The sequence below is a fragment of the Loxodonta africana genome, chromosome 21 (genome assembly GCF_030014295.1).
Source record: "Loxodonta africana isolate mLoxAfr1 chromosome 21, mLoxAfr1.hap2, whole genome shotgun sequence".
Lineage (NCBI taxonomy): Eukaryota > Metazoa > Chordata > Mammalia > Proboscidea > Elephantidae > Loxodonta > Loxodonta africana.
Window position 1 is genome coordinate 74,433,611 of NC_087362.1, and position 18,555 is coordinate 74,452,165.

General features: G+C 46.3%; 1 protein-coding gene across 1 annotated transcript in view; it reads right to left on the reverse strand.

Annotated features, from left to right (window-relative positions):
• SHCBP1 (SHC binding and spindle associated 1) overlaps positions 1 to 17,355 on the reverse strand; it is a 40,948-nt gene extending 23,593 nt beyond the window's left edge. Inside the window, exons 1-5 of the mRNA XM_003416339.4 lie at positions 16,384 to 17,355; positions 9,258 to 9,421; positions 4,804 to 4,971; positions 4,508 to 4,623; positions 2,991 to 3,199 (exon numbers count right to left, since the gene is read on the reverse strand). Coding sequence (XP_003416387.1) covers positions 2,991 to 3,199; positions 4,508 to 4,623; positions 4,804 to 4,971; positions 9,258 to 9,366 — 602 coding nt within the window. The 5' untranslated portion in view covers positions 9,367 to 9,421; positions 16,384 to 17,355. The remainder of the gene's footprint in view (positions 1 to 2,990; positions 3,200 to 4,507; positions 4,624 to 4,803; positions 4,972 to 9,257; positions 9,422 to 16,383) is intronic.
• Positions 17,356 to 18,555: the final 1,200 nt, after the last annotated feature.

Below are 18,555 nucleotides of genomic sequence, written 5' to 3' on the forward strand. Positions count from 1 at the left end.
AAAGCATCAGTGTTTTTTTAAAGCTCCTCAAGTGATTTTTTAATCATATTTTTATTATGGAAAATTTCAAACATATACAAAGGCAGAGAGAAAACAGTACGCCATGTATCCATCACCCAGCTTCAACAATTATCAACTCGGGTCAATTTGGTTCCATCTCTATCCCACCCGCGGCTGCCCCCTCCCCTACTACCCTGACACTTTTGAAGCAAACCTTAGACATATATATCATTCACAAAATTTTGGAATGTGTCTCTAAAAAAAAAATTTTTACCCCCCCCAAAAAATTTAATCTCTTAATATTACCAAATATCCAGTCAGTATTCAAATTCCTTCAAGCCAGAAACCTGGGTGCCAACTCCATCACCCTCATCAGCCAGGATCCATTCCACCACCATGTCCCAGACATTCTACTTGCTCAACAAGCCTCAACAGTCTTCTCCACCTCCCACGCTAGTCCATGTGTGCCTTTTAACTGGTCTCCCTAGCCTCCCTCCATTTCCCCACAGCCCACGCTAGTCCACATGTGCCTTTTAACTGGTCTCCCTAGTCTACTCCATTTCCCCACTGCCCACGCTAGTCCACGCATGCCTTTTAACTGGTCTCCCTAGTCTACTCCATTTCTCCACGTCCCACGCTAGTTCACACGTGTCTTTTAACCGGCCTCCCTAGCGTCCCTCCCTCCATTTGTTCTCTACGCAGCAGCTTTTTTTTTCATTGTGGTGAAATACACTTTACAAAACATTTCCACTATTTTACATGTACAACTCATTGGCATTAGACATAGCAGTCTTTTAAAACAAAGCTATCATATTCACCCTTGAGAAAAAGCCCTTGAATGGCTTCCCATTGCTCTTGGAAGATAAGAACAACTAACTGGCTTACAAAGCCTTATACCTTTTGACCCCTGCTTCAGACTCCAAGCTCATTTCCCAGGCTTCTCCAGTTCTGCCTGTGCTCCAGCCACACTGGCCTTTCAGTTCCTTAAGCTCACCAAGCTCCGCCTACTCACTCCGCCACAACCCCTTTCACCTAGCTAGTCCTTGAGACCCAAATGTCATTTCCTCAGGAGACCTTTCTTGACCCCTTAACTATATAACAGTGGCCTGACCTAGTCTTGGAGTCCCTGGGTGGTGCAATGGGTAACACAGCTGCTAACGGAAAAAGGTTAGAGGTTTGAGTCCACCCAGAGGCACCTCAAAAGAAAGGCCTGGCAATTACTTATGAAAAATGAGCCATTGAAAACCCTATGGAGCACAGTTCTACTCTGACACACATGGGGTCGCCATGAGTTGGTATCCACTGGATAGCCATTGGTTTGGCCTTTTTTTTTTTTTTTTTTAACTTAGTCCTCAGATGCTGTAATTCATCACAGCACTAACTCCAGTTCACAATCACATATACGTCTTTGTGTGATTACTGCGTCAGGGTTATTCCGCCACCGTTACTGACAGCTCCCTGATGGTGAGATTATCTGTTTTCTGCAACAGGCGCCCCCTACCCTCAACTCAGGACCTGCACTCAAGTATTTACTGAATAAAAACAGACGGAAACTCTCACAATTTGACCTTCTCATGGCACTGACCAGATTCTGACCCCTCAAAATGAAGACTGCATCTGGCCCAGCTGGGCTTCCAATAACCCCATCACCAGCCCCAGATACTTGTCTTTCCATTGCGTCTGCACCCAGCGAGAGAGATTAACTCCTTCATTCTTAACTTCCCAAAATCATCAATTGCTGCTTTACCTTCACATGCTTTAATTGCTGGATTTTACAAAAAATGATCAAAACATAAGGGAGTTAGTTTGGTTCTGTACAGAAACCAGTTCTTTGGATTTATACTGCTTGGCTTAAAACTGAACATCTAGGCCTAAACGTCCCTGCATACAATTAGAAATTTTCCACGTGATGTCAGAAGCTGGGCCTGAGACACTGCTTTTTTATAAGTTATTCAAACTGGGCCCGGCAGAACCAGGCTCATTACAGAGAAACCAGTAAATACTTGTTAAATTTCAAAACACAAAGCACAGTTATTAACATCACAATCATTATATTATCCAGTCTTCCACCTCCTGGAGGAATACAAGTCCATTTCTAAATAGCTAAAATTTAGCCTTCTTTACTAAATATATATGGAAGAGCCAAAAAATCAAAATTATCTGATAAAATACATACCTGAAAAACGTACCTATTAATCCAGGTATGCACCTTCCTTCCCTAAGGGGCCTGGGGCACACTCCTGTGAGTGGAAACCAACCATGCCGAAAAAGTTGAAAGATGCAAGTATGTCCCTCAAGTGTCCTGGAAGTGGTCTGAGAAGACACTTTCTTTGACCAGATAATGTGTATCAGTCTCATCAGTTTAAAGAACTTGGTTGCTAACCGAAAGATCAGTGGTTCAGACCCACCAGCCACTCCAAAGGAAAAAGATATGGCAGTCTGCTTCCATAAAGATTTACAGTCTTGGAAACCCTGTGGGGCAGTTAGTTCTACTCTGTCCTACAGGGACACTATGAGTCGGAAGCAACTCAATGGCAGTGGGTTTGGTTTGGTTCAGTCTAACCAGTGCATAGGCCACGATATACCACCTTCTTCACTTTATCTTTCTTTCCTCATGTATTCAGATATGCCGACCATAAGCCTTAGATCCTAGAACTCTGAAGCCCACTTCTAAACATATATAAATCCAAATAAAAATCCCCTACCTTTTGTTAACATTTGGAGTAACTCGGTAAAGGGTATTCAGAATTCTTTGTACTATTTTTTCAAAATTTTATAAGTCTGGAATTATTCCAAAAAGAAAATTTTAAACATATGAAAAATTTTAATTTAAGAGATTCCCCTATTTTTGAATATTTTAAAACGTGGCTAAGATGGAATGACCAAGCTCACAGTTTGAATTTTAAATCTGGGCCTGATACGGACCAGATTTTCTTCTGTTTGTCCAGTGTTTCTGGATGCAGGTAATTTTTGTCAACTTCTCTTCCCACCTGACATGCTCCATGGCGAGGGCCGTCTGGTCAAACGCTCCAGAGTCATCAAACACCACCCAGAGCTCCTGCAGGGGCAGCCGGTGCTCCTTCAGCTCCAGGAGCTCACTCATGCACTCCCAGGTGAAAGAGCTCACGCGAGACTCACAGAGGTACGGCTTGGTAAGCCTCACCACAGCCTTCAACCCTGAGAAGTCCACGTCCGTGACCTGGGATTTAAAACAATGTGGCCTGACTTAACGCATGGAAAATCGAAACTAAGACACATATAAAACACTAGTAACAGCCTGACTTTTTAAAAAGCAGGAATGGGAACCTTCTTCTGTAATGTAAAGGACAGACAAGGCAGGCCTGGCTCTTCCTCTCACAGAGCTTACACTGTAAACAAGATGATGAGTATGTGGCAGAGAATAACCAGCAGAGTGCCTTGTTTGCTCAGATGGTCAGGGAAGTCACTTGTTAGCTGAGATGAGAAGGATGAAAAGCATGTAGCCACCTGAAGAGCCAGGGAAGGTGCAAAGGCCCTGTGGCAGAGGCAAGCTTGGCAGAAGAGGAGCGGGAATAGGCAGCTGGGAGGGAGCAGCAGGGATGAGGCAGGATAGAGACAAAGAGACCAGGAGGTGAAGGCCTCTCAAGGGTGGGGATCTTACACGTTCGCTCATGGAATGAGAAGCTGTAAGGCCAATGCTGGGCCCTTGGTAAACAAATGAATGAAGTGTTTTTAGCACGTTTTTCTTTGAAAACAATGACTCTGCTTTACAGAAAATGATGGGGGGGGGGCGGTGCACGCTGTTGTAACCAAACTAATAGGTCTGAACAATCGAAGGTATCAGCACAATCCAGAATTTCCAAATTCCCAAGGAACAGCTGAACCCAGTGCCTGGAGCACAATCACTGCGAGTGCGGTGTCATCTCCTGCAGGAGCGGCAGCAACAACTTGTAGTCACACTCCTTGGTTTAACATTTTAGTTTAACAGGGCTTTTTGTGGTCCAGTTAGCAGACGCTGAAAAAAACTCACAGCTGTAATTAGACTGCGGATTTAATGTAAAAGGTTCAGCCAGTTGAAAAATAAGATTGTTTCTTACTTTCTGCAGTGGGACGTATTACCCAGAGATTAACCACCCGTCTGCAGATCTGCTAGGCAATAAATGGGCTAGTTTTAAACTGCCTATTTGGTTTGAGCGACTTAATGGGCTACAACTAAAAAGGTAAAAAAATTAATGGCAACGCTGCTAACTCCATAATTAGGTCTCTCCTCCACTTCATAGGTTTATAAGCCATTTCTCCTTGTCAAAGGCTGCTGAAACTTCAGACACTTCGGTTCCCTGGCAGCTCCTCCTCGGCTGTTTTTAGGATTTGCAGAAGACTTTACACACCGTGGCAATCAGATGTGAAAAACAGGCTATTTTCAATCAGCTCATAAACTTTAATTAAAAATAAGCACTTTGGCTATAACAGTCTGAAATAAAGTGCTTTTAGCTAGAGACAAATGTCTGAACAACAGAATTAAATTTACCTCTACCAGCACCTCGAACACGTTGGTGTGCCAGACTGCCCGCCATCCAGATGGTTCCAGAACCTTCTCCAAGAACTCAGCTGTGAATTCTCTTACCTCAGAAGCCTTGCAGTCAGCTACAAACAAATGAGACACAGTAAGAATTGCAACCACATGAGGCAGAGAGAAGTGACTAAATCCACCAAGCCCACCTCCATCAGTACCAACAACTGGCAGTCTGGGGCACTGAAACAGACATCTACTTTAAACAAAGAGGTAATAATAATACTAAGCAACAAAAAAGAGAACTTACTCACCTAAAATGTAATCTTGATAGGCTCTGAATCGCTCATAGAACAAAAGTTGACTTGTTTGGAAAATTTCTGGGAAAAGTGTTTTACCTTCTAGCACAAAACTCCGTAAACTAGTACCTGCCTTCTCATGATCGCTACAATCACTGCAGGAGTCTTCATCTTGGAACAAACCTAAAAGAACAAAAAATAAGCAGTCTCACTGTCCCAGACACTTCCAGTGTTTACAGAGTGCTGCTATGTTCACTTCCTTGCTTAGAAATTCCAAGCAAAGTACAAGCTAGGATTTGAGGATGCTGCTTTACTTACTTCTATCATTGTCAGAAAAAACTAGTTCGAAACTTAAAAACATCTCAAAATCCAAGTTCTACTTCAAAACAGTAAGAGCTTAAGACCCTTCACAGGTTAGGTTTTGTTGTTCTGTGAGGTTTGGGGAAAGGCAAAGGAAACGGTTGGTTTATCTGTTTTTTAATTCAGTGGCAACCACCCAAGATCTCCTTAAACGGATACAGCTATGATCTTTATTAAGGAGCCCTGGTGATGCAATCATTAAGAGCTTGGCTGCTAACAGAATGGTCTGTGGTTTGAACCCATCAGCAGCTCCGCGGAAGAAAAGACCTGGTGATCTGTTCCTGTAAAGATTACAGGATAGGAAACCCTACTGACAGTTCTACTCTGTCCTGTAGGGCCACTGAGTTAGAATTGACTCGATGGCACACAACATGATCTTTACTAGGGTGCAGTGTTGGTTTGAAGGGTAGAATTCTCATCTTCCTTGCCGGAGACCCGGGTCCGTCATGCACAGCCACCACCCACCTGTCAGTGGAGGCCTGCGTGCTGCTATGACAGTGAACAGGTTTCAGAGGAGCTTTCAGACTAACACAAACTAGGAAGAAAGGCTTGGACTAGGAAGAAAGGCCTGGAGACATACTTTGGAAAATCAGCCAATGAAAACTGTAGTTCACAATGATCTGATCCCCAACCAGTCGTGGGGACAGCCATCCCAGTTCCCAATGGCAGCTAACAACAACAACATGATCTTTACTATGGTTAGCAGCTTATAATGGCCAAGGATCTCGTAGTCACTTTGTTTCTTCCAAAACAATTCTATAAAACCGCATTAGAAATAGGGAACATAGCTGATTTTCGATAATCCCTCTCAGACGAGCTGAAGCCTGCCTTCACTTTCTGCAGTATCGGCCTGTCAACGGCCCCTCGGTAAACAGAGATGAGTCTTAATAATGCATACTGTTTCCTTTGCGAAGGCTGCTAGGTTCCTCCTTGTGAATTCAGTGGCCATGTCTGAGGAAAAGATTAGAAAATGCTAAACACATTAGGTCTGGACTGTACGTAATTATGTTTCATAAGGCATGCTTCAGTCAGTGGCATTTCTAATTCTGTGTAAGAAGATGTTTTAAATAGATGAACTGATTACTAAATAAACAAATGCTGAGGGTAGCATTTAGACTTGCAAAGTAGTTTCCAGTGGTGGTTTCTGAAGAGAGTATCTGAGACTGTTAGGAGCACTGCTTTGTCATACACGCACACACACACACCCCACTTTTATTTTCTCTTTCCTCCAATTTCTTTGCCCCTGTTCAGGCCACCAGAATTACTTGACCTCACAGATTTTACTTGGATCCACAATCAACAGCCATGGAAGCAGCAGTTGAGAAATCAAAAGACACGTTGCATTGGGCAAATCTGCCGGAAAGGACCTCTTTAAGGTACTGAAAAGCAAAGATGTCACCTTGAAGACTATGGTGCACCTGACCCAAGCCACGGTGTTTTCAGTTGCATCATATGCATGTGAAAGCTGGACAATGAATAAGGAAGACTGAAGAATTGACACCTTTGAATTGTGGTGTTGGGGAAGAATATTGAATATACAATGGACTGCTAAAAGAATGAACAAATCTGTCTTGGAGGAAGTACAACCAGAGTGCTCCTTAGAAGCAAGGATGGCAAGACTGCGTCTTACACACTTTGGACATGTTGTCAGGAGGGATCAGTCCCTGGAGAAGGATATCATGCTTGGCAAAGTACAGGGTCAGCAGAAAAGAGGAAGACCCTCAACGAGATAGACTGGCACAGTGGCTGCAACAATGGGCTCAAGCATAACAATGACTGTAAGGATGGTGCAGGACCAGGCAGTGTTTAGTTCTGTGGTACACAGGGTCAGTATGAGTCAGAACAGACTTAACAGCACCTAACAGCAACAACAACACAGACGACCCAAGTGAACTCAAGTGTCTACAGCTGACAGATAAATGCTGAGGCACTGGAGCCGTACAGAGCCTCAATACTTTATCACTGTGTGAAAATCTCATTGCCTCAGTTTCCTTGGCTATACAAAACCACTGCCAGTGAGTTGACTCCAACTCATAACAACCCTATAGGACAGAGTAGAACTGCTCCCCACGTCAATTAAATTAAGAGGATTAAATAACTGTCCCCATTACTTGGTAAGGTCCCTATGTGGTGCAAATGGTTTGCGTTTGACTGCTAACCTAAAGGTTGGCAGTTGGAAACTTCAGTGGCTCCATGGAAGAAAAGGCCTGGCTGTCTGCTTCCCTGGTGGCGCAGTGGTTAAAAACAAGGCTTCTAACCAAAAGCCTGGCAGTTCAAACCCACCAGCTGCTCCAGGAGAGAAAGATGTGGTAGTCTGCTTCGATAACAATCACACCCTTGGAAACGCTATGGGGCAGTTCTAGTCTGTCCTACAGGATGGCTATGAGTCAGAATCAACTCAACAGCACACAACAACAACAATGTATTTCCCTTAAGATTTAGAACCAAGAAAACCCTATGGAGCAGCTCTACTCTGTAAATCATGGGGCCACCAGGAGTCAGAAGTGACTTCAGGGCAACTAACATCGCTTAAGAAAAAACATCACTTAGTACATATAAATGTATGTTAGATAAATAACAGTTGTACATCAGCAGAAATCCTTATGGCCATTTTGAAAGTAATTACTATTGACACATTATTTCATCTTCGATTCTGGAAGACCACTGCCTCTGATTTCCTAGTGGGAAAACTGAAGCCAAGTGACTTCTGCCCATTCATGAGTTTAGTCAGTGGTGGAATTAAGTCGCACTGAGCTTTCTTACTTTGCCAGGATTCCTCCCACTACACAACACTACTTAAAATGCTAGAATAAAAACCTGCACCAGCTTAAAAAGGTGTTATGGATTGAACCGCGTCTCCTAAAAATGGGTTGTAAATCCTAACCTCTATGCCTGTGGTTACAATCCCCTTTGGGAATGGGTTGTCACTGTTAGGTTAATAAGACAGGGTTGGTGTCTTGAATCAATCTCTTTTGAAACATAAAGGAGATTAAACAAGCAAGTGAAAGAAGCAGAGATGGGGCAAAACCGATGCCAAAACACTTGGAGATCTCCAAGGAACCAGGAAGTAGAAGCTGAAGAGACAAGGACTTTCCTCGAGAGCTAACAGAGAAAGCAAGCCTTCCCCTAGAGCCGGCACCCTGAATTAGGACTTCTAGCCTCCTAGGCTGTGAGAAAACAAATTTTTGTTTGTTAAAGCCACCTACTTGTGATATTTCTGTTAGAGCAGCATTAGATAGCTAAGACAAAATGTCAGGAAAAAAGAAACAGTGACCTCTGCACCAAAGCCAAACCAAACCCACTGCCATCAAGTCGATTCCGACTCATAGCCACGCTATAGGACAGAGTAGAACTGCCCCATAGTTTCCAAGGAGCGCCCGGCAGATTCGAACTGCCGACGCTATGGTTAGCAGCCTTAGCACTTAACCACTACACCACCAAGTGTTTCCATAACCAAGTGTTTCCATAATAGCTAATATTTATTGAGCACTTACAGCTGTTGTTGTTGTTAGGTGCTGTCAAGTCAGTCCCGACTCATAGCAACCCTACAGGACAGAGTAGAACTGCCCCACTCCAAGGAGTGGCTGGTGAATTTGAACTGCCAACCTTTTGGTTAGCAGCCAAGCTCTTAACCACTGTGCCATCAGGGCTCCGAGCACTTGAGGTAGAAATGTCTGGGAATTAGGAAACCTGGCTTCTGGCTCTAGACTTTTCCAAACTAGCTCCCCAAACGCTGGGAATATTAACGGCCCTCGGTGTCCAGGGTTCAAGCTTCCTCCTTTTTGCGGAAAGAAGCGTGGCTCCCATCTTTGAGATGTGGAGTAAAGTGAAGAGCCTGTTGACACAGATGAATGCGCGCAGAGGTCCCTGCGCCCACCCGGCATGGGGGGCTGGGGCTTCCCGACTCAGTGGCGCTCCTTCCAGTCCGAGGGAAGCTGAGGCAGGAGAGGACGAGACATGGGCAGCAGCCCGGGAACCCCCGACCCGATGTCCTGAGAGCCTCCCGGCCTCGCACACCCGCCACCGCACCCCGGGCTGCGGGCACCAGGTCCCCACGCCCGGGCCACCGCTAGCAGGAGGCTCCGCAGACCGGGCAAGGCGGTGCTCACCTTTTTCCAGGCTGGCCGTCTCCTCCTCGGCCGTCCAGCCCGTGCGCTCCGGCGCTGGCGCCATCGCCTCCGGCTCCAGACCACCACCAGTCACCAAGCCGTTCGCCATTTCAAATTTCCGCGGGCTGCCGCTTCAGTCCCGTAACGTGATGACGCTGCCACTTCTGATTGGGTACGAGGGAGAAGCGCTTGGACCAATCAAAAGAAGGTTTTTTGTCCCTGGTTTCCGCACTCTGTGCGCCCCCCTTCACCACCTCCCGGCTCCACTAACCCTGGCAACAACGCTTTTGCGCCATCTACCGACCGGCGGACCACTCTGCTCGTCCAGCCACCTGGTCCTCTTAAAAAATAACTGGGAAAAATTTGGAAACGTTGAATTGGGGCATAATTTGGGATGATTTCCGAAAAACTGACAATGCCATGCCTGACAGTAGGACAGAGCGGAAAAGGCACTGGATTGAGTGTTAAAAACATACTGTTTAGACTTGGTTCTGTAATAGGACCTTGGTCTGGGTGGGCCTAATCCTTTCACCACTAAGAATCAGTCTCTCTCCTCTCTCGTTCACTAACACACACACACACACACACACACACACGCACGCACAAACACAGACACACAGACACACACAAAATGGGCCCGACCTTTTCAAACAATGTCAAATTAAATTTATTAAGTGAAAGTATATTTTCTCATTTTTATTCATCAAGAGCAACTGTAACCTCCAATAATAATAACCATTTGCCGTTGAGTCGAGTCCAACTCATGGCAACCCCATGTGTGTCAGAGTAGAGCTGTGCTCCGTAGGTTTGCAATGGCTGATTGTTTGGAAGTAGATCGCCAGGCATTCGTTCTGAGGTGCCTCTGGGTGGACTTGAACCTCCAACCTGTCAGTTAGCAGCCAAGCTCATTAAACATTTGCACTACCCGGGGACTCCTCAATAACTAAAACGTATTATGTTGTGGTGCAATGAATTACTTATTAATTCAGCCCTTCGAGCCATAGTCTTTGTAACTTCCACCAAATGATTGGGTGGGACCATGCTAATAAGGTGTATGTAACCCTAACAAGGGTACTGGTCAGTTTTGCCATCCCACTAGGCTTAAAACGAGCCATTTCAGAGGCAGGAGGAGAGGATCTCACCACTACCAAGAAAGAAGGGCCAGGAGCGGAGCACTTCTTTGGACTTGCCATCCTTGCGCTGAGAAGCTCCTGGAACTAGGAGTCCAAAGACAGAGAGAGAGAGACAGGGAGAGAGAGAGAGCTGGGGGGAGAGAGAGAGAGAGCCGTGACACCAAAGACAGCAAGAAACGGAGGCAGCAGAACCAGGAGATGGAGTGAGAAAGCTGAGTGCCTTTGGGCTGAAGCTTACTAGCAGAGTGGGGTGCCTGGGGGGTACTTATCAGCAGAACTAAAAGAGCTTTGTAACACTTGCCAGAGGGGGCAGAGGCTGAGGGCCAGAAAGAGGCGTGCCTGCTGGCATGCCTGAAAAGGGGCTGTCCTGATGGAAGAGCTGTATCCTGAGCATTCCTGAACCTAAGTTGTAACCTGTTACTTCCCTAATAAACCCCATAACTGTAAGTATGGTCTGTGAGTTCTGTGTGGCCATTGCAATGAATTATCAAACCCAGAAGGGAAGTAGAGAGTGCTGTGGGAGGGACAGCTGGTATCAGAATTGGTAAAGACAGGAGGGAGGAGGTATGTGTGACCTCCACCTCATCAGCCTTGGGCTGTTGATCTTGATTCTCCTTCCCCCTGGTGATGTTGAAGGAGATATGATGCCTCTCTCCTTCCCCTCCTCCGCCAGTTTTACCATATGCAAGACGACCTGCTGCAGGCTCTACCTGCATTATCTTATTTAATTTTCACAAACCATCCTGTGAGTCACGAAATATTATTATTCCCCGTTTACAGATAAGGAAATGGAGTCACTAAAAAGTCAAGTAACTTGCCTTTAACTTAACACAGCAAAGCTGGGATTTGAGACCAGTCAGACTCCAGAGCCAATCCAAACCCACTGCCATAGAGTTGATTCCGACTCACAGCGACCCTGTAGGACAGAGTAGAACTGCCCCATAGGGTTTACTGGGACAGACTGCCACATCTTTCTCCCAAAGAGCAGCTGGTGAATTTGAACTGCTGACTTTTGGTTAGCACACAAGCGCTTAACCACGGCACTGCCAGACCTCCTTACAAACCCCACAGTGGCAGGATTTCTCCTCCCCTATTTTCCTCAGCAAATTTTTTATTTTCCTCAGCAAAATGTCGGCAGTCTGAATCCACCAGCCGCTCCTTGGAAACCCTATGGGGCAGTTCTACTCTGTCCTATATGGTCGCTATGAGTCGGAATCAACTCAACGGCAATGGATTTTGTTATCTTTTTCTTTCCCTCAGCACTGGAGACCATGTAGCCCTCTTCTTGTTCAATTACTAATTATTTCATCAACTTTCGAGATATAACTCAAGCCATTGGTTCTGGAGAAGTCTGGAAAAGGTGCAGGAAGCCACAAGGGCAGAGACAAAATACCTATGCTGTTGCAAACCACATTAAGGACAAACTATTAAACTGGATATATTTGCTATCACCACCCCCCTCGTTTCCAAACCTATGTCAGCGTGTGTTCATTATTTGCTCAGATGTTATCAAGGGTTTTCAGAGTTTTCCCCTAAGTGGACATGTTTCAGGAGCACACATCTCTTACAGACTTGCTCCCACTGCCCCCTGTTCCCATCCTAAGGAAAGGGTTTCTCCTTCCTCTGTTCCCATCCCTCCACCATGGCAACCTTCTGCCTGCCCTAAGGTGGGGTGTTATCCACTATTTTATGGGTTGATTTTTTTTTTTTTTTTAATCTTTACTCTCTCACCATCGGGTCCTTACACTCTATCTACAAGTGTATCAAAACTGCTCTCCCCAGAAAACTTCCCAAAATCCAAGAGCGACCTTGAGACACTTCCTGGCTCGTCCTCTCTCTGTAGCACCAAACTTCTGGGGAGCAGGGCCTTCCCACTCCTGCTTTCTTGAGGCTAGCAGCACCCTCCAGAGGCCTTCTTCTGTCTTCACCATCTCATCCCGTGACAACATTCATGCCCACCCCAGCTCTGCAAAGTCTTTCTGCCCCCCCACCCCCCCGCCCCCCGCCCCCCCGTCCCCACGCTCCTGCTTCTTCTACTTCTCTGATGACTCCTCTGCTTCCCCCTCAGATTCCCTAAACCTAGGTGGTTGCCCGGGTCCTATCCAAAGCCCGCCTCCCGTAGTAACGCCAGAGCGTGAGAGAGGCCAGGTGAGATTTCGGCCGTCACTGACTGTGCAGGACCGAGGATTTGCTGATTCACTTGACGAATGATATTATTGAGTGTAGACTGTGTGCCGGACACTGTTCAAGGGAGGCAGAAGCGAGCAGGACAGGTGAGGTCGCTGCTGTCAGAGTCCTCAGCCTAGCAGGGATACACAGTAAGCAAGTAAAAAAATGAACAAGCTCATTTCAGATGATGAAAATACTAAAAGGAAAAGAAAATACAGCAATGTGAGACAGAATGACGGGTTTGTTGTTTTTGTTAGGTGCCGTCGAGTCAGTTCCAATTCATAGTGACCCTATGCACACCAGAACAAAACACTGCCCTGTCCTGTGCCATCCCCACAATCATCGTTTGCTTGAACTCATTTTTGCAGCCACTGTGTCAATCCACCTCGTTGAGGATCTTCCTCTTTTCCTCTGACCTTGTACTTTGCCAAGCATGATGTCCTTCTCCAGGGACTGATTTCTCCTGACAATGTGTCCAAAGTATGTAAGACACAGTCTCGCCATCCTTGCTTCTAAGGAGCATTCTGGTTGTACTTCTCCTAAGACAGATTTGTTCATTCTTTTGGCAGTCCATGGTATATTCAATATTCTTCACCAACACCACAATTCAAAGGCGTCAATTCTTCTTCGGCCTTCCTTGTTCATTGTCCAGCATGCATATGATACGATTGAAAATACCATGGCTTGGGTCAGGCGCACTCTAGTGTTCAAGGTGACATCTTTGCTCTTCAACACAAAACAAATTCAGATTTTTGTGTGAAAAAATCCTGATTTAAAAAATGTTAGCATCTATTTTAAAAAGAAATCTTAAACACCACACAAGCCAGACGAACCTCATTTCTCAGGCCAAGTGTGGCCCACGGCCCCCCAGATTTCAGCCTCATCTCTGAGCCCTGACTACTCGGAGTGCAGAGCTTGTCAGAAATGCATAGTGCCCCTCCACACCTGCTGGATCAGAAGCTGCATTTTCACAACACCCCCAGGGTGACTTCACTCAGGCTCGATAAGAAGGCCGAAGGCCTTTCAACCTGACCTCTCTCCTGAGGCCATTTCAGTTTTTATCTACCTGCTGGCAAGCCAGGCATGGAATTCTTGCCTATGATTCAAACTCACTATGCTACAAAGCCATACCTCAGCCCACCCCATTCTCCAGCTTTTATGGCACTCATTTCATCCCGCTCTCCCACCACAGCCCCGCTGGCACCACCCTCAGCTCTCTCTCAGGCAGACAAGACAGCATCTGGGCAGCCACCTTCTCTGCAAAGCCTGTGCCCACCCCAACACCTGCCTCCATAATTACTGCTCCCCTCTTGCTTCTCGTACAGGCGCCTCAAGCTTCAGTGCCCAGGAAGGGCAGGCAGGAACAGAAAGGATCAGGTGGGCACTGGTGTCAGCCTGGCGGGGGTGTTGGGGATGTGGGCACCATGTCGCCATGTTGGTTTTTCAAGAGAAGCCAGAAATCCAGATTTTTGTGAGTAATCTCTATTTTAAAATGTTTGCAACTAATTTTAAAAAATTAAACACTGTTTTTAGCCAAATGACACCTACTTACAGCCCACCAGCTTGAGACTCCTGAGACCTAGCTGGCCTGTGCATTGTGCCGGAGGCTGTGCATTGTTTGAAGGCAAGCACCATGTCTACCCTCTTTGTATTGTTGGCACCTACAAATAACCAAAAAATAAATTAATTAATTAAAACCCAAATCAGTCGCCATGGAGTCGATTCCAACTCATGGCAACCCTGTGTGTGTCAGAGTAGAACTGCACAGCATGGAGTTTTCAATAGCTGATTTTTTGGAAGTAGGTCACCAGGCCTTTCTTCCAAGGTGTCTCTGGATGAATTTGAACCTCCAGCCTTCCGGTTAGCAGCCAAGAATGTCAGTCATTTTTGCCACCCAGGGACTTTACTCCAAACAATAAATTTGGCTTACTAAAGGGATAAACTAAATTAATACTGTTCCCTTTCTATGTGATGGAATATTACAATGTCATTAGGCTAATGCCTCAGGCTTGGCGTCACGCAGCTGGGAGCCTGGGCCATTTCTGCTGCTGCTGTCCAGAAGCCTCCAGGAGCCACAGATTAGTCACTGGTGTCATAATCCGAGTCAGGCAGTAATGGCTGCCTGTATTTGGTCTCCTACCCTGGTGGTGTAGTAGTTAAGTGCTACAGCTGCTCACCAAAATGTTGGCAGTTCGAATTCACCAGGCGCTCCTTGGAACCTCTACGGGGCAGTTCTACTCTGTCCTATAGGGTCGCTATGAGTTGGAATCGACTCGACGGCAGTGGGTTTGGTTTGGGTTTGGTTTTGGAGCCCTGATGGCACAGTGGTTAAGACCTCAGCTGCTAACCAATACGTCAGCAGTTCAAATCCACCAGCTGCTGCTTGGAAACCCTATGGGCAGTTCTACTGTGTCCTATCGGGTCGCTATGAGTTGGAATCAACTCGTCGGCAGTAGGCTTTTTTAGCCACCAAACCAGCCCACTAGCTTCCCCAAGGACAGATACATCCTCTAGGGTGTGATTGACTGTACAGCTAGGGACTTTGATCCCAGGGGCAACAAGGCCAAAACAGGCTCTTACTAGACATTTGTGTGAGTGACTCTGTGAGGGGATCTGGGCAGCAGAGCAGGGTAAGGAAGGCCTTCCTGTTGGGGTGAGGCTGGTCCCTCCGCGTTCAGTTGTGGAGCGCCACGTGGGCCCAGGGTGGGCCTGAGCATCTTCTGAGGGGAGGGAAGGTAGCCCACCATGTCCAGCCAGCGGCAGGGAGAGAAGAAACACTAGGTTCCTGCTGCTCTGATTTGAGAGTCTGGAGCTCTCAGGGACAAAAACAAAAAACAAAGACCAGGTCAGAGTTTTGGCTTATATCACCCACGAGAGGGCAGCTTAAACCTTCCAAAGAAAACAAATCTGCAACTTTCGTGACGCACTGAGGAGCCTCTCAACCAGCTTCTGTTTGAGCCTCCTGGCCCTCTGCAAGGCCCTGAAGGTGAGAAGGGAACAAAGCTAACCGCCTCATAGAGCTGGGTGCAGGAGCTGCATATTACACAACAGAACGCCCAAGGACTACGTAACCAGAGCCTGGGATAGCCACCATCACAGACAGAGCTGGCTGTCAGGAGGGAGAATACCAGCAGGGTCCTCTTTGGATCCCCCATCCGTTGGTTTGTTGTATAGTGGGGCTTGTGTGTTTCTATGATGCTGAAGCTATGCCACCAGTATTTCAAATACCAGCAGGGTCACCCATGGTGGACAGGTATCAGTGGAGCTTCCAGACTGAGACAGACTAGGAAGAAGGGGCTGGTGACCTACTCCTGAAAACTAGCCAGTGAAAACCCTATGAGTCTCTCCAAGACTATGGCCCTCAGACAACCTTCTGATCTGGAGCTGAAGCCATCCCCATAAACCACCTCCCAGCCAAGCAATAGACAAGCTCATAAGACAGTAACACTCTACAGGAGACTACTGCTTAGGACAATTAATTATAGGAGATCAAAAGCAAAGATGAGAAGGCAGGAATGGGTAGGAAATCAGGACTAAAGGAAATGGGGAACCCAGGGTGGAAACAGGAAGAGTGCTGACTCATTGTGAGGAATGAAACCACGGTCATGAAATACTTTTTGTACAAACTATCAAATGAGAAACTAAGTTGCTCTGAAAACTTTCACCTAATGCACACACACACACACACACACACACACACACACACATACCCTATGGATCACAACAGAATATGGTCTGATATAGTGCTGGACAATGAGCCCCCCAGGTTGGAAGGCACTCAGAATACACAGTGGCTGCAACAGTGGACCTGAGCGTGCCAATACCTGTGAAGATGGTGCAGGGCTGGGCAGTGTTTCCTTCTGCTGCACATGGGGTCGCCTGTGAGTCAGAGACAACTTGACAGCAATTAACACCAACAGCCTGTTTGGACTGTAGGCCTTGGGAAGACCTCTCTGACAGAGGACATTGGGCTAACAGTTCAGTTCCCAGTGAGATGGAGGGAGCCGTCGGAAGGAGATGTCAGCAGTGGGAGGTGTGGATTCAGGAAGAGGGGAGCCATAAGTCTAGAAACCCAGAGGCAGGAAAGAATTTGGGTTGTTCCAGAAACAGGAAAGAGGCCTTGAGGCATGAACATGGGGGGAGGGGGGTTGTCTGGAGTTGAGGTTGCTGGGGTAACAAGGTCCTGAGGGCCATTGTAAAACGTTCAGATTGTATTCTGTGTGTACTGGGGTGCCACCGACAGACGACAAGTTGAAGGAACGAGTGTGCTGGCTGCTGTGTGGAGAATGCGGGGCACAGGGACTGGGGCATTTGGTACACCTACCTCTGGCCTTGTAGATTAAAAAACACCCTACATTTGCACGATGCTTTCTAGTTGACAGCAGTGATTTCATTTGCTCCCCAGCCCTCCACCCCCCCTTCTTCCCTGTCCCCAGCGTTATTGTGAGATGCTTTTAATGCTATTTTATACTAGAGGAGATTTGTCCACCAGGTCTCACGAGTTGCCCAGAGTCAGAGTGGTCAGTAAGTGCTGGAATCTAGGTTTGAATCAAGGTCTGCTGATTTCCTCTTCAGGGATCTTTTAACTTTGACTTCAGCCATATGACCCACACATATACAGCCAGTCTCTGGATTACGAACGAGTTCCATTCCTAAGTCTGTCTTCAAGTCAAATCTGTAGGTAAGTAGGAACAGTTAGGTACAGCCCGTATCTAATATCAGTTAGTCAAATGTTTGTCTTAGTATATATTATATAGTGTACATTTCTATGCATAAAAAACATTAAAGAAACCCTTCCAGATACACTAGAACATCTTTAACATAATAATACAGTAATGATAATGTTTTGATGACCGTCGCAAAGAAATACCTTTTGTTATTACACACCACTGCATGTACCTCGAATTTTTAATGTAACAGGCTTTATAAGGGTTGGTTCGTAACTACGGGCTGTACCTAAGTCGGACATTGATAACTGGGGGACTGCCTGTGTATCTGTTTGCATGCACTATGGACTCCCAACCCTTGCAGAGAGCAGGTTGGACACATAAGTCCATATGTAGGGGTGTACGGACATGTGCAGCCTAGAGAATAGTCTAGGATGGAGATAAAAATTCTTAAAAATGTTAAGAAAAGGAGAAAGGAGTCAATGCCTGCTGATCCGCCTTCTCACTCCAATCCTTGGACACTCCCAGACCTACAAGCCCAGCATCTATGGCTTATATAAGACCTATTGTAAGACACCCTACAGGGCAGTTCTACTCTGTCCTATAGGATCACTATGAGTTGGAATTGCCTCGATTACAGCAGGTTTTTTTTTTTTTTTTGGTTATTGTAAGACTACAGGTCAATACTTCTGCTTCTTTCTATGACGAGTAACTGGGACTGAATTTATTTACATTCCCAACATAAACAACTAGAAAACTGGATAAAATAAATGAACCAACAGTTTTCAAACAATGGACAGTAGACATTGCAGGACTGTGGTTGATCCCTTAAACGAGGGAAACACATGATGTGAGTCCTCTGAGTATCCTGGCTTTCTGTCTGGAGACACCAGACCGTGGTACAGGGAAGAGGAATTCAAGCAGAGCACGGCATGTCACTGAGTTGGGGAAACGGAGGTCAGAGCTTGGAGAGACAGAGGTGGCTGGAATTTTCATGGAGGAATACCAGGACAAAGAGCTGATGACTAAAAGAGCTCCAGACATCTGCACAGGGTTACCTGTTAGTCTCTTCCTGAATACTGATACACACATGCATGGAGAAACTCCACAAGGCTGGGCAAAGAAGCTGGGAGTTAAACAATGAACCCAGCTCACACATGGCTGGGAAACGTTTGAGTTCCAACCAGACTCCTCAGTGAACACATGGGCATTGGTTAGAGATCCCCAGAAGGTCTAGTAATAGACTTCCTGGCCCTGAAATCAAGGCTGCGCTCAGCTCACCCACCCAAGCAAAGCTTCTGAAGGTGCAAACTCATCTGTATACTGACT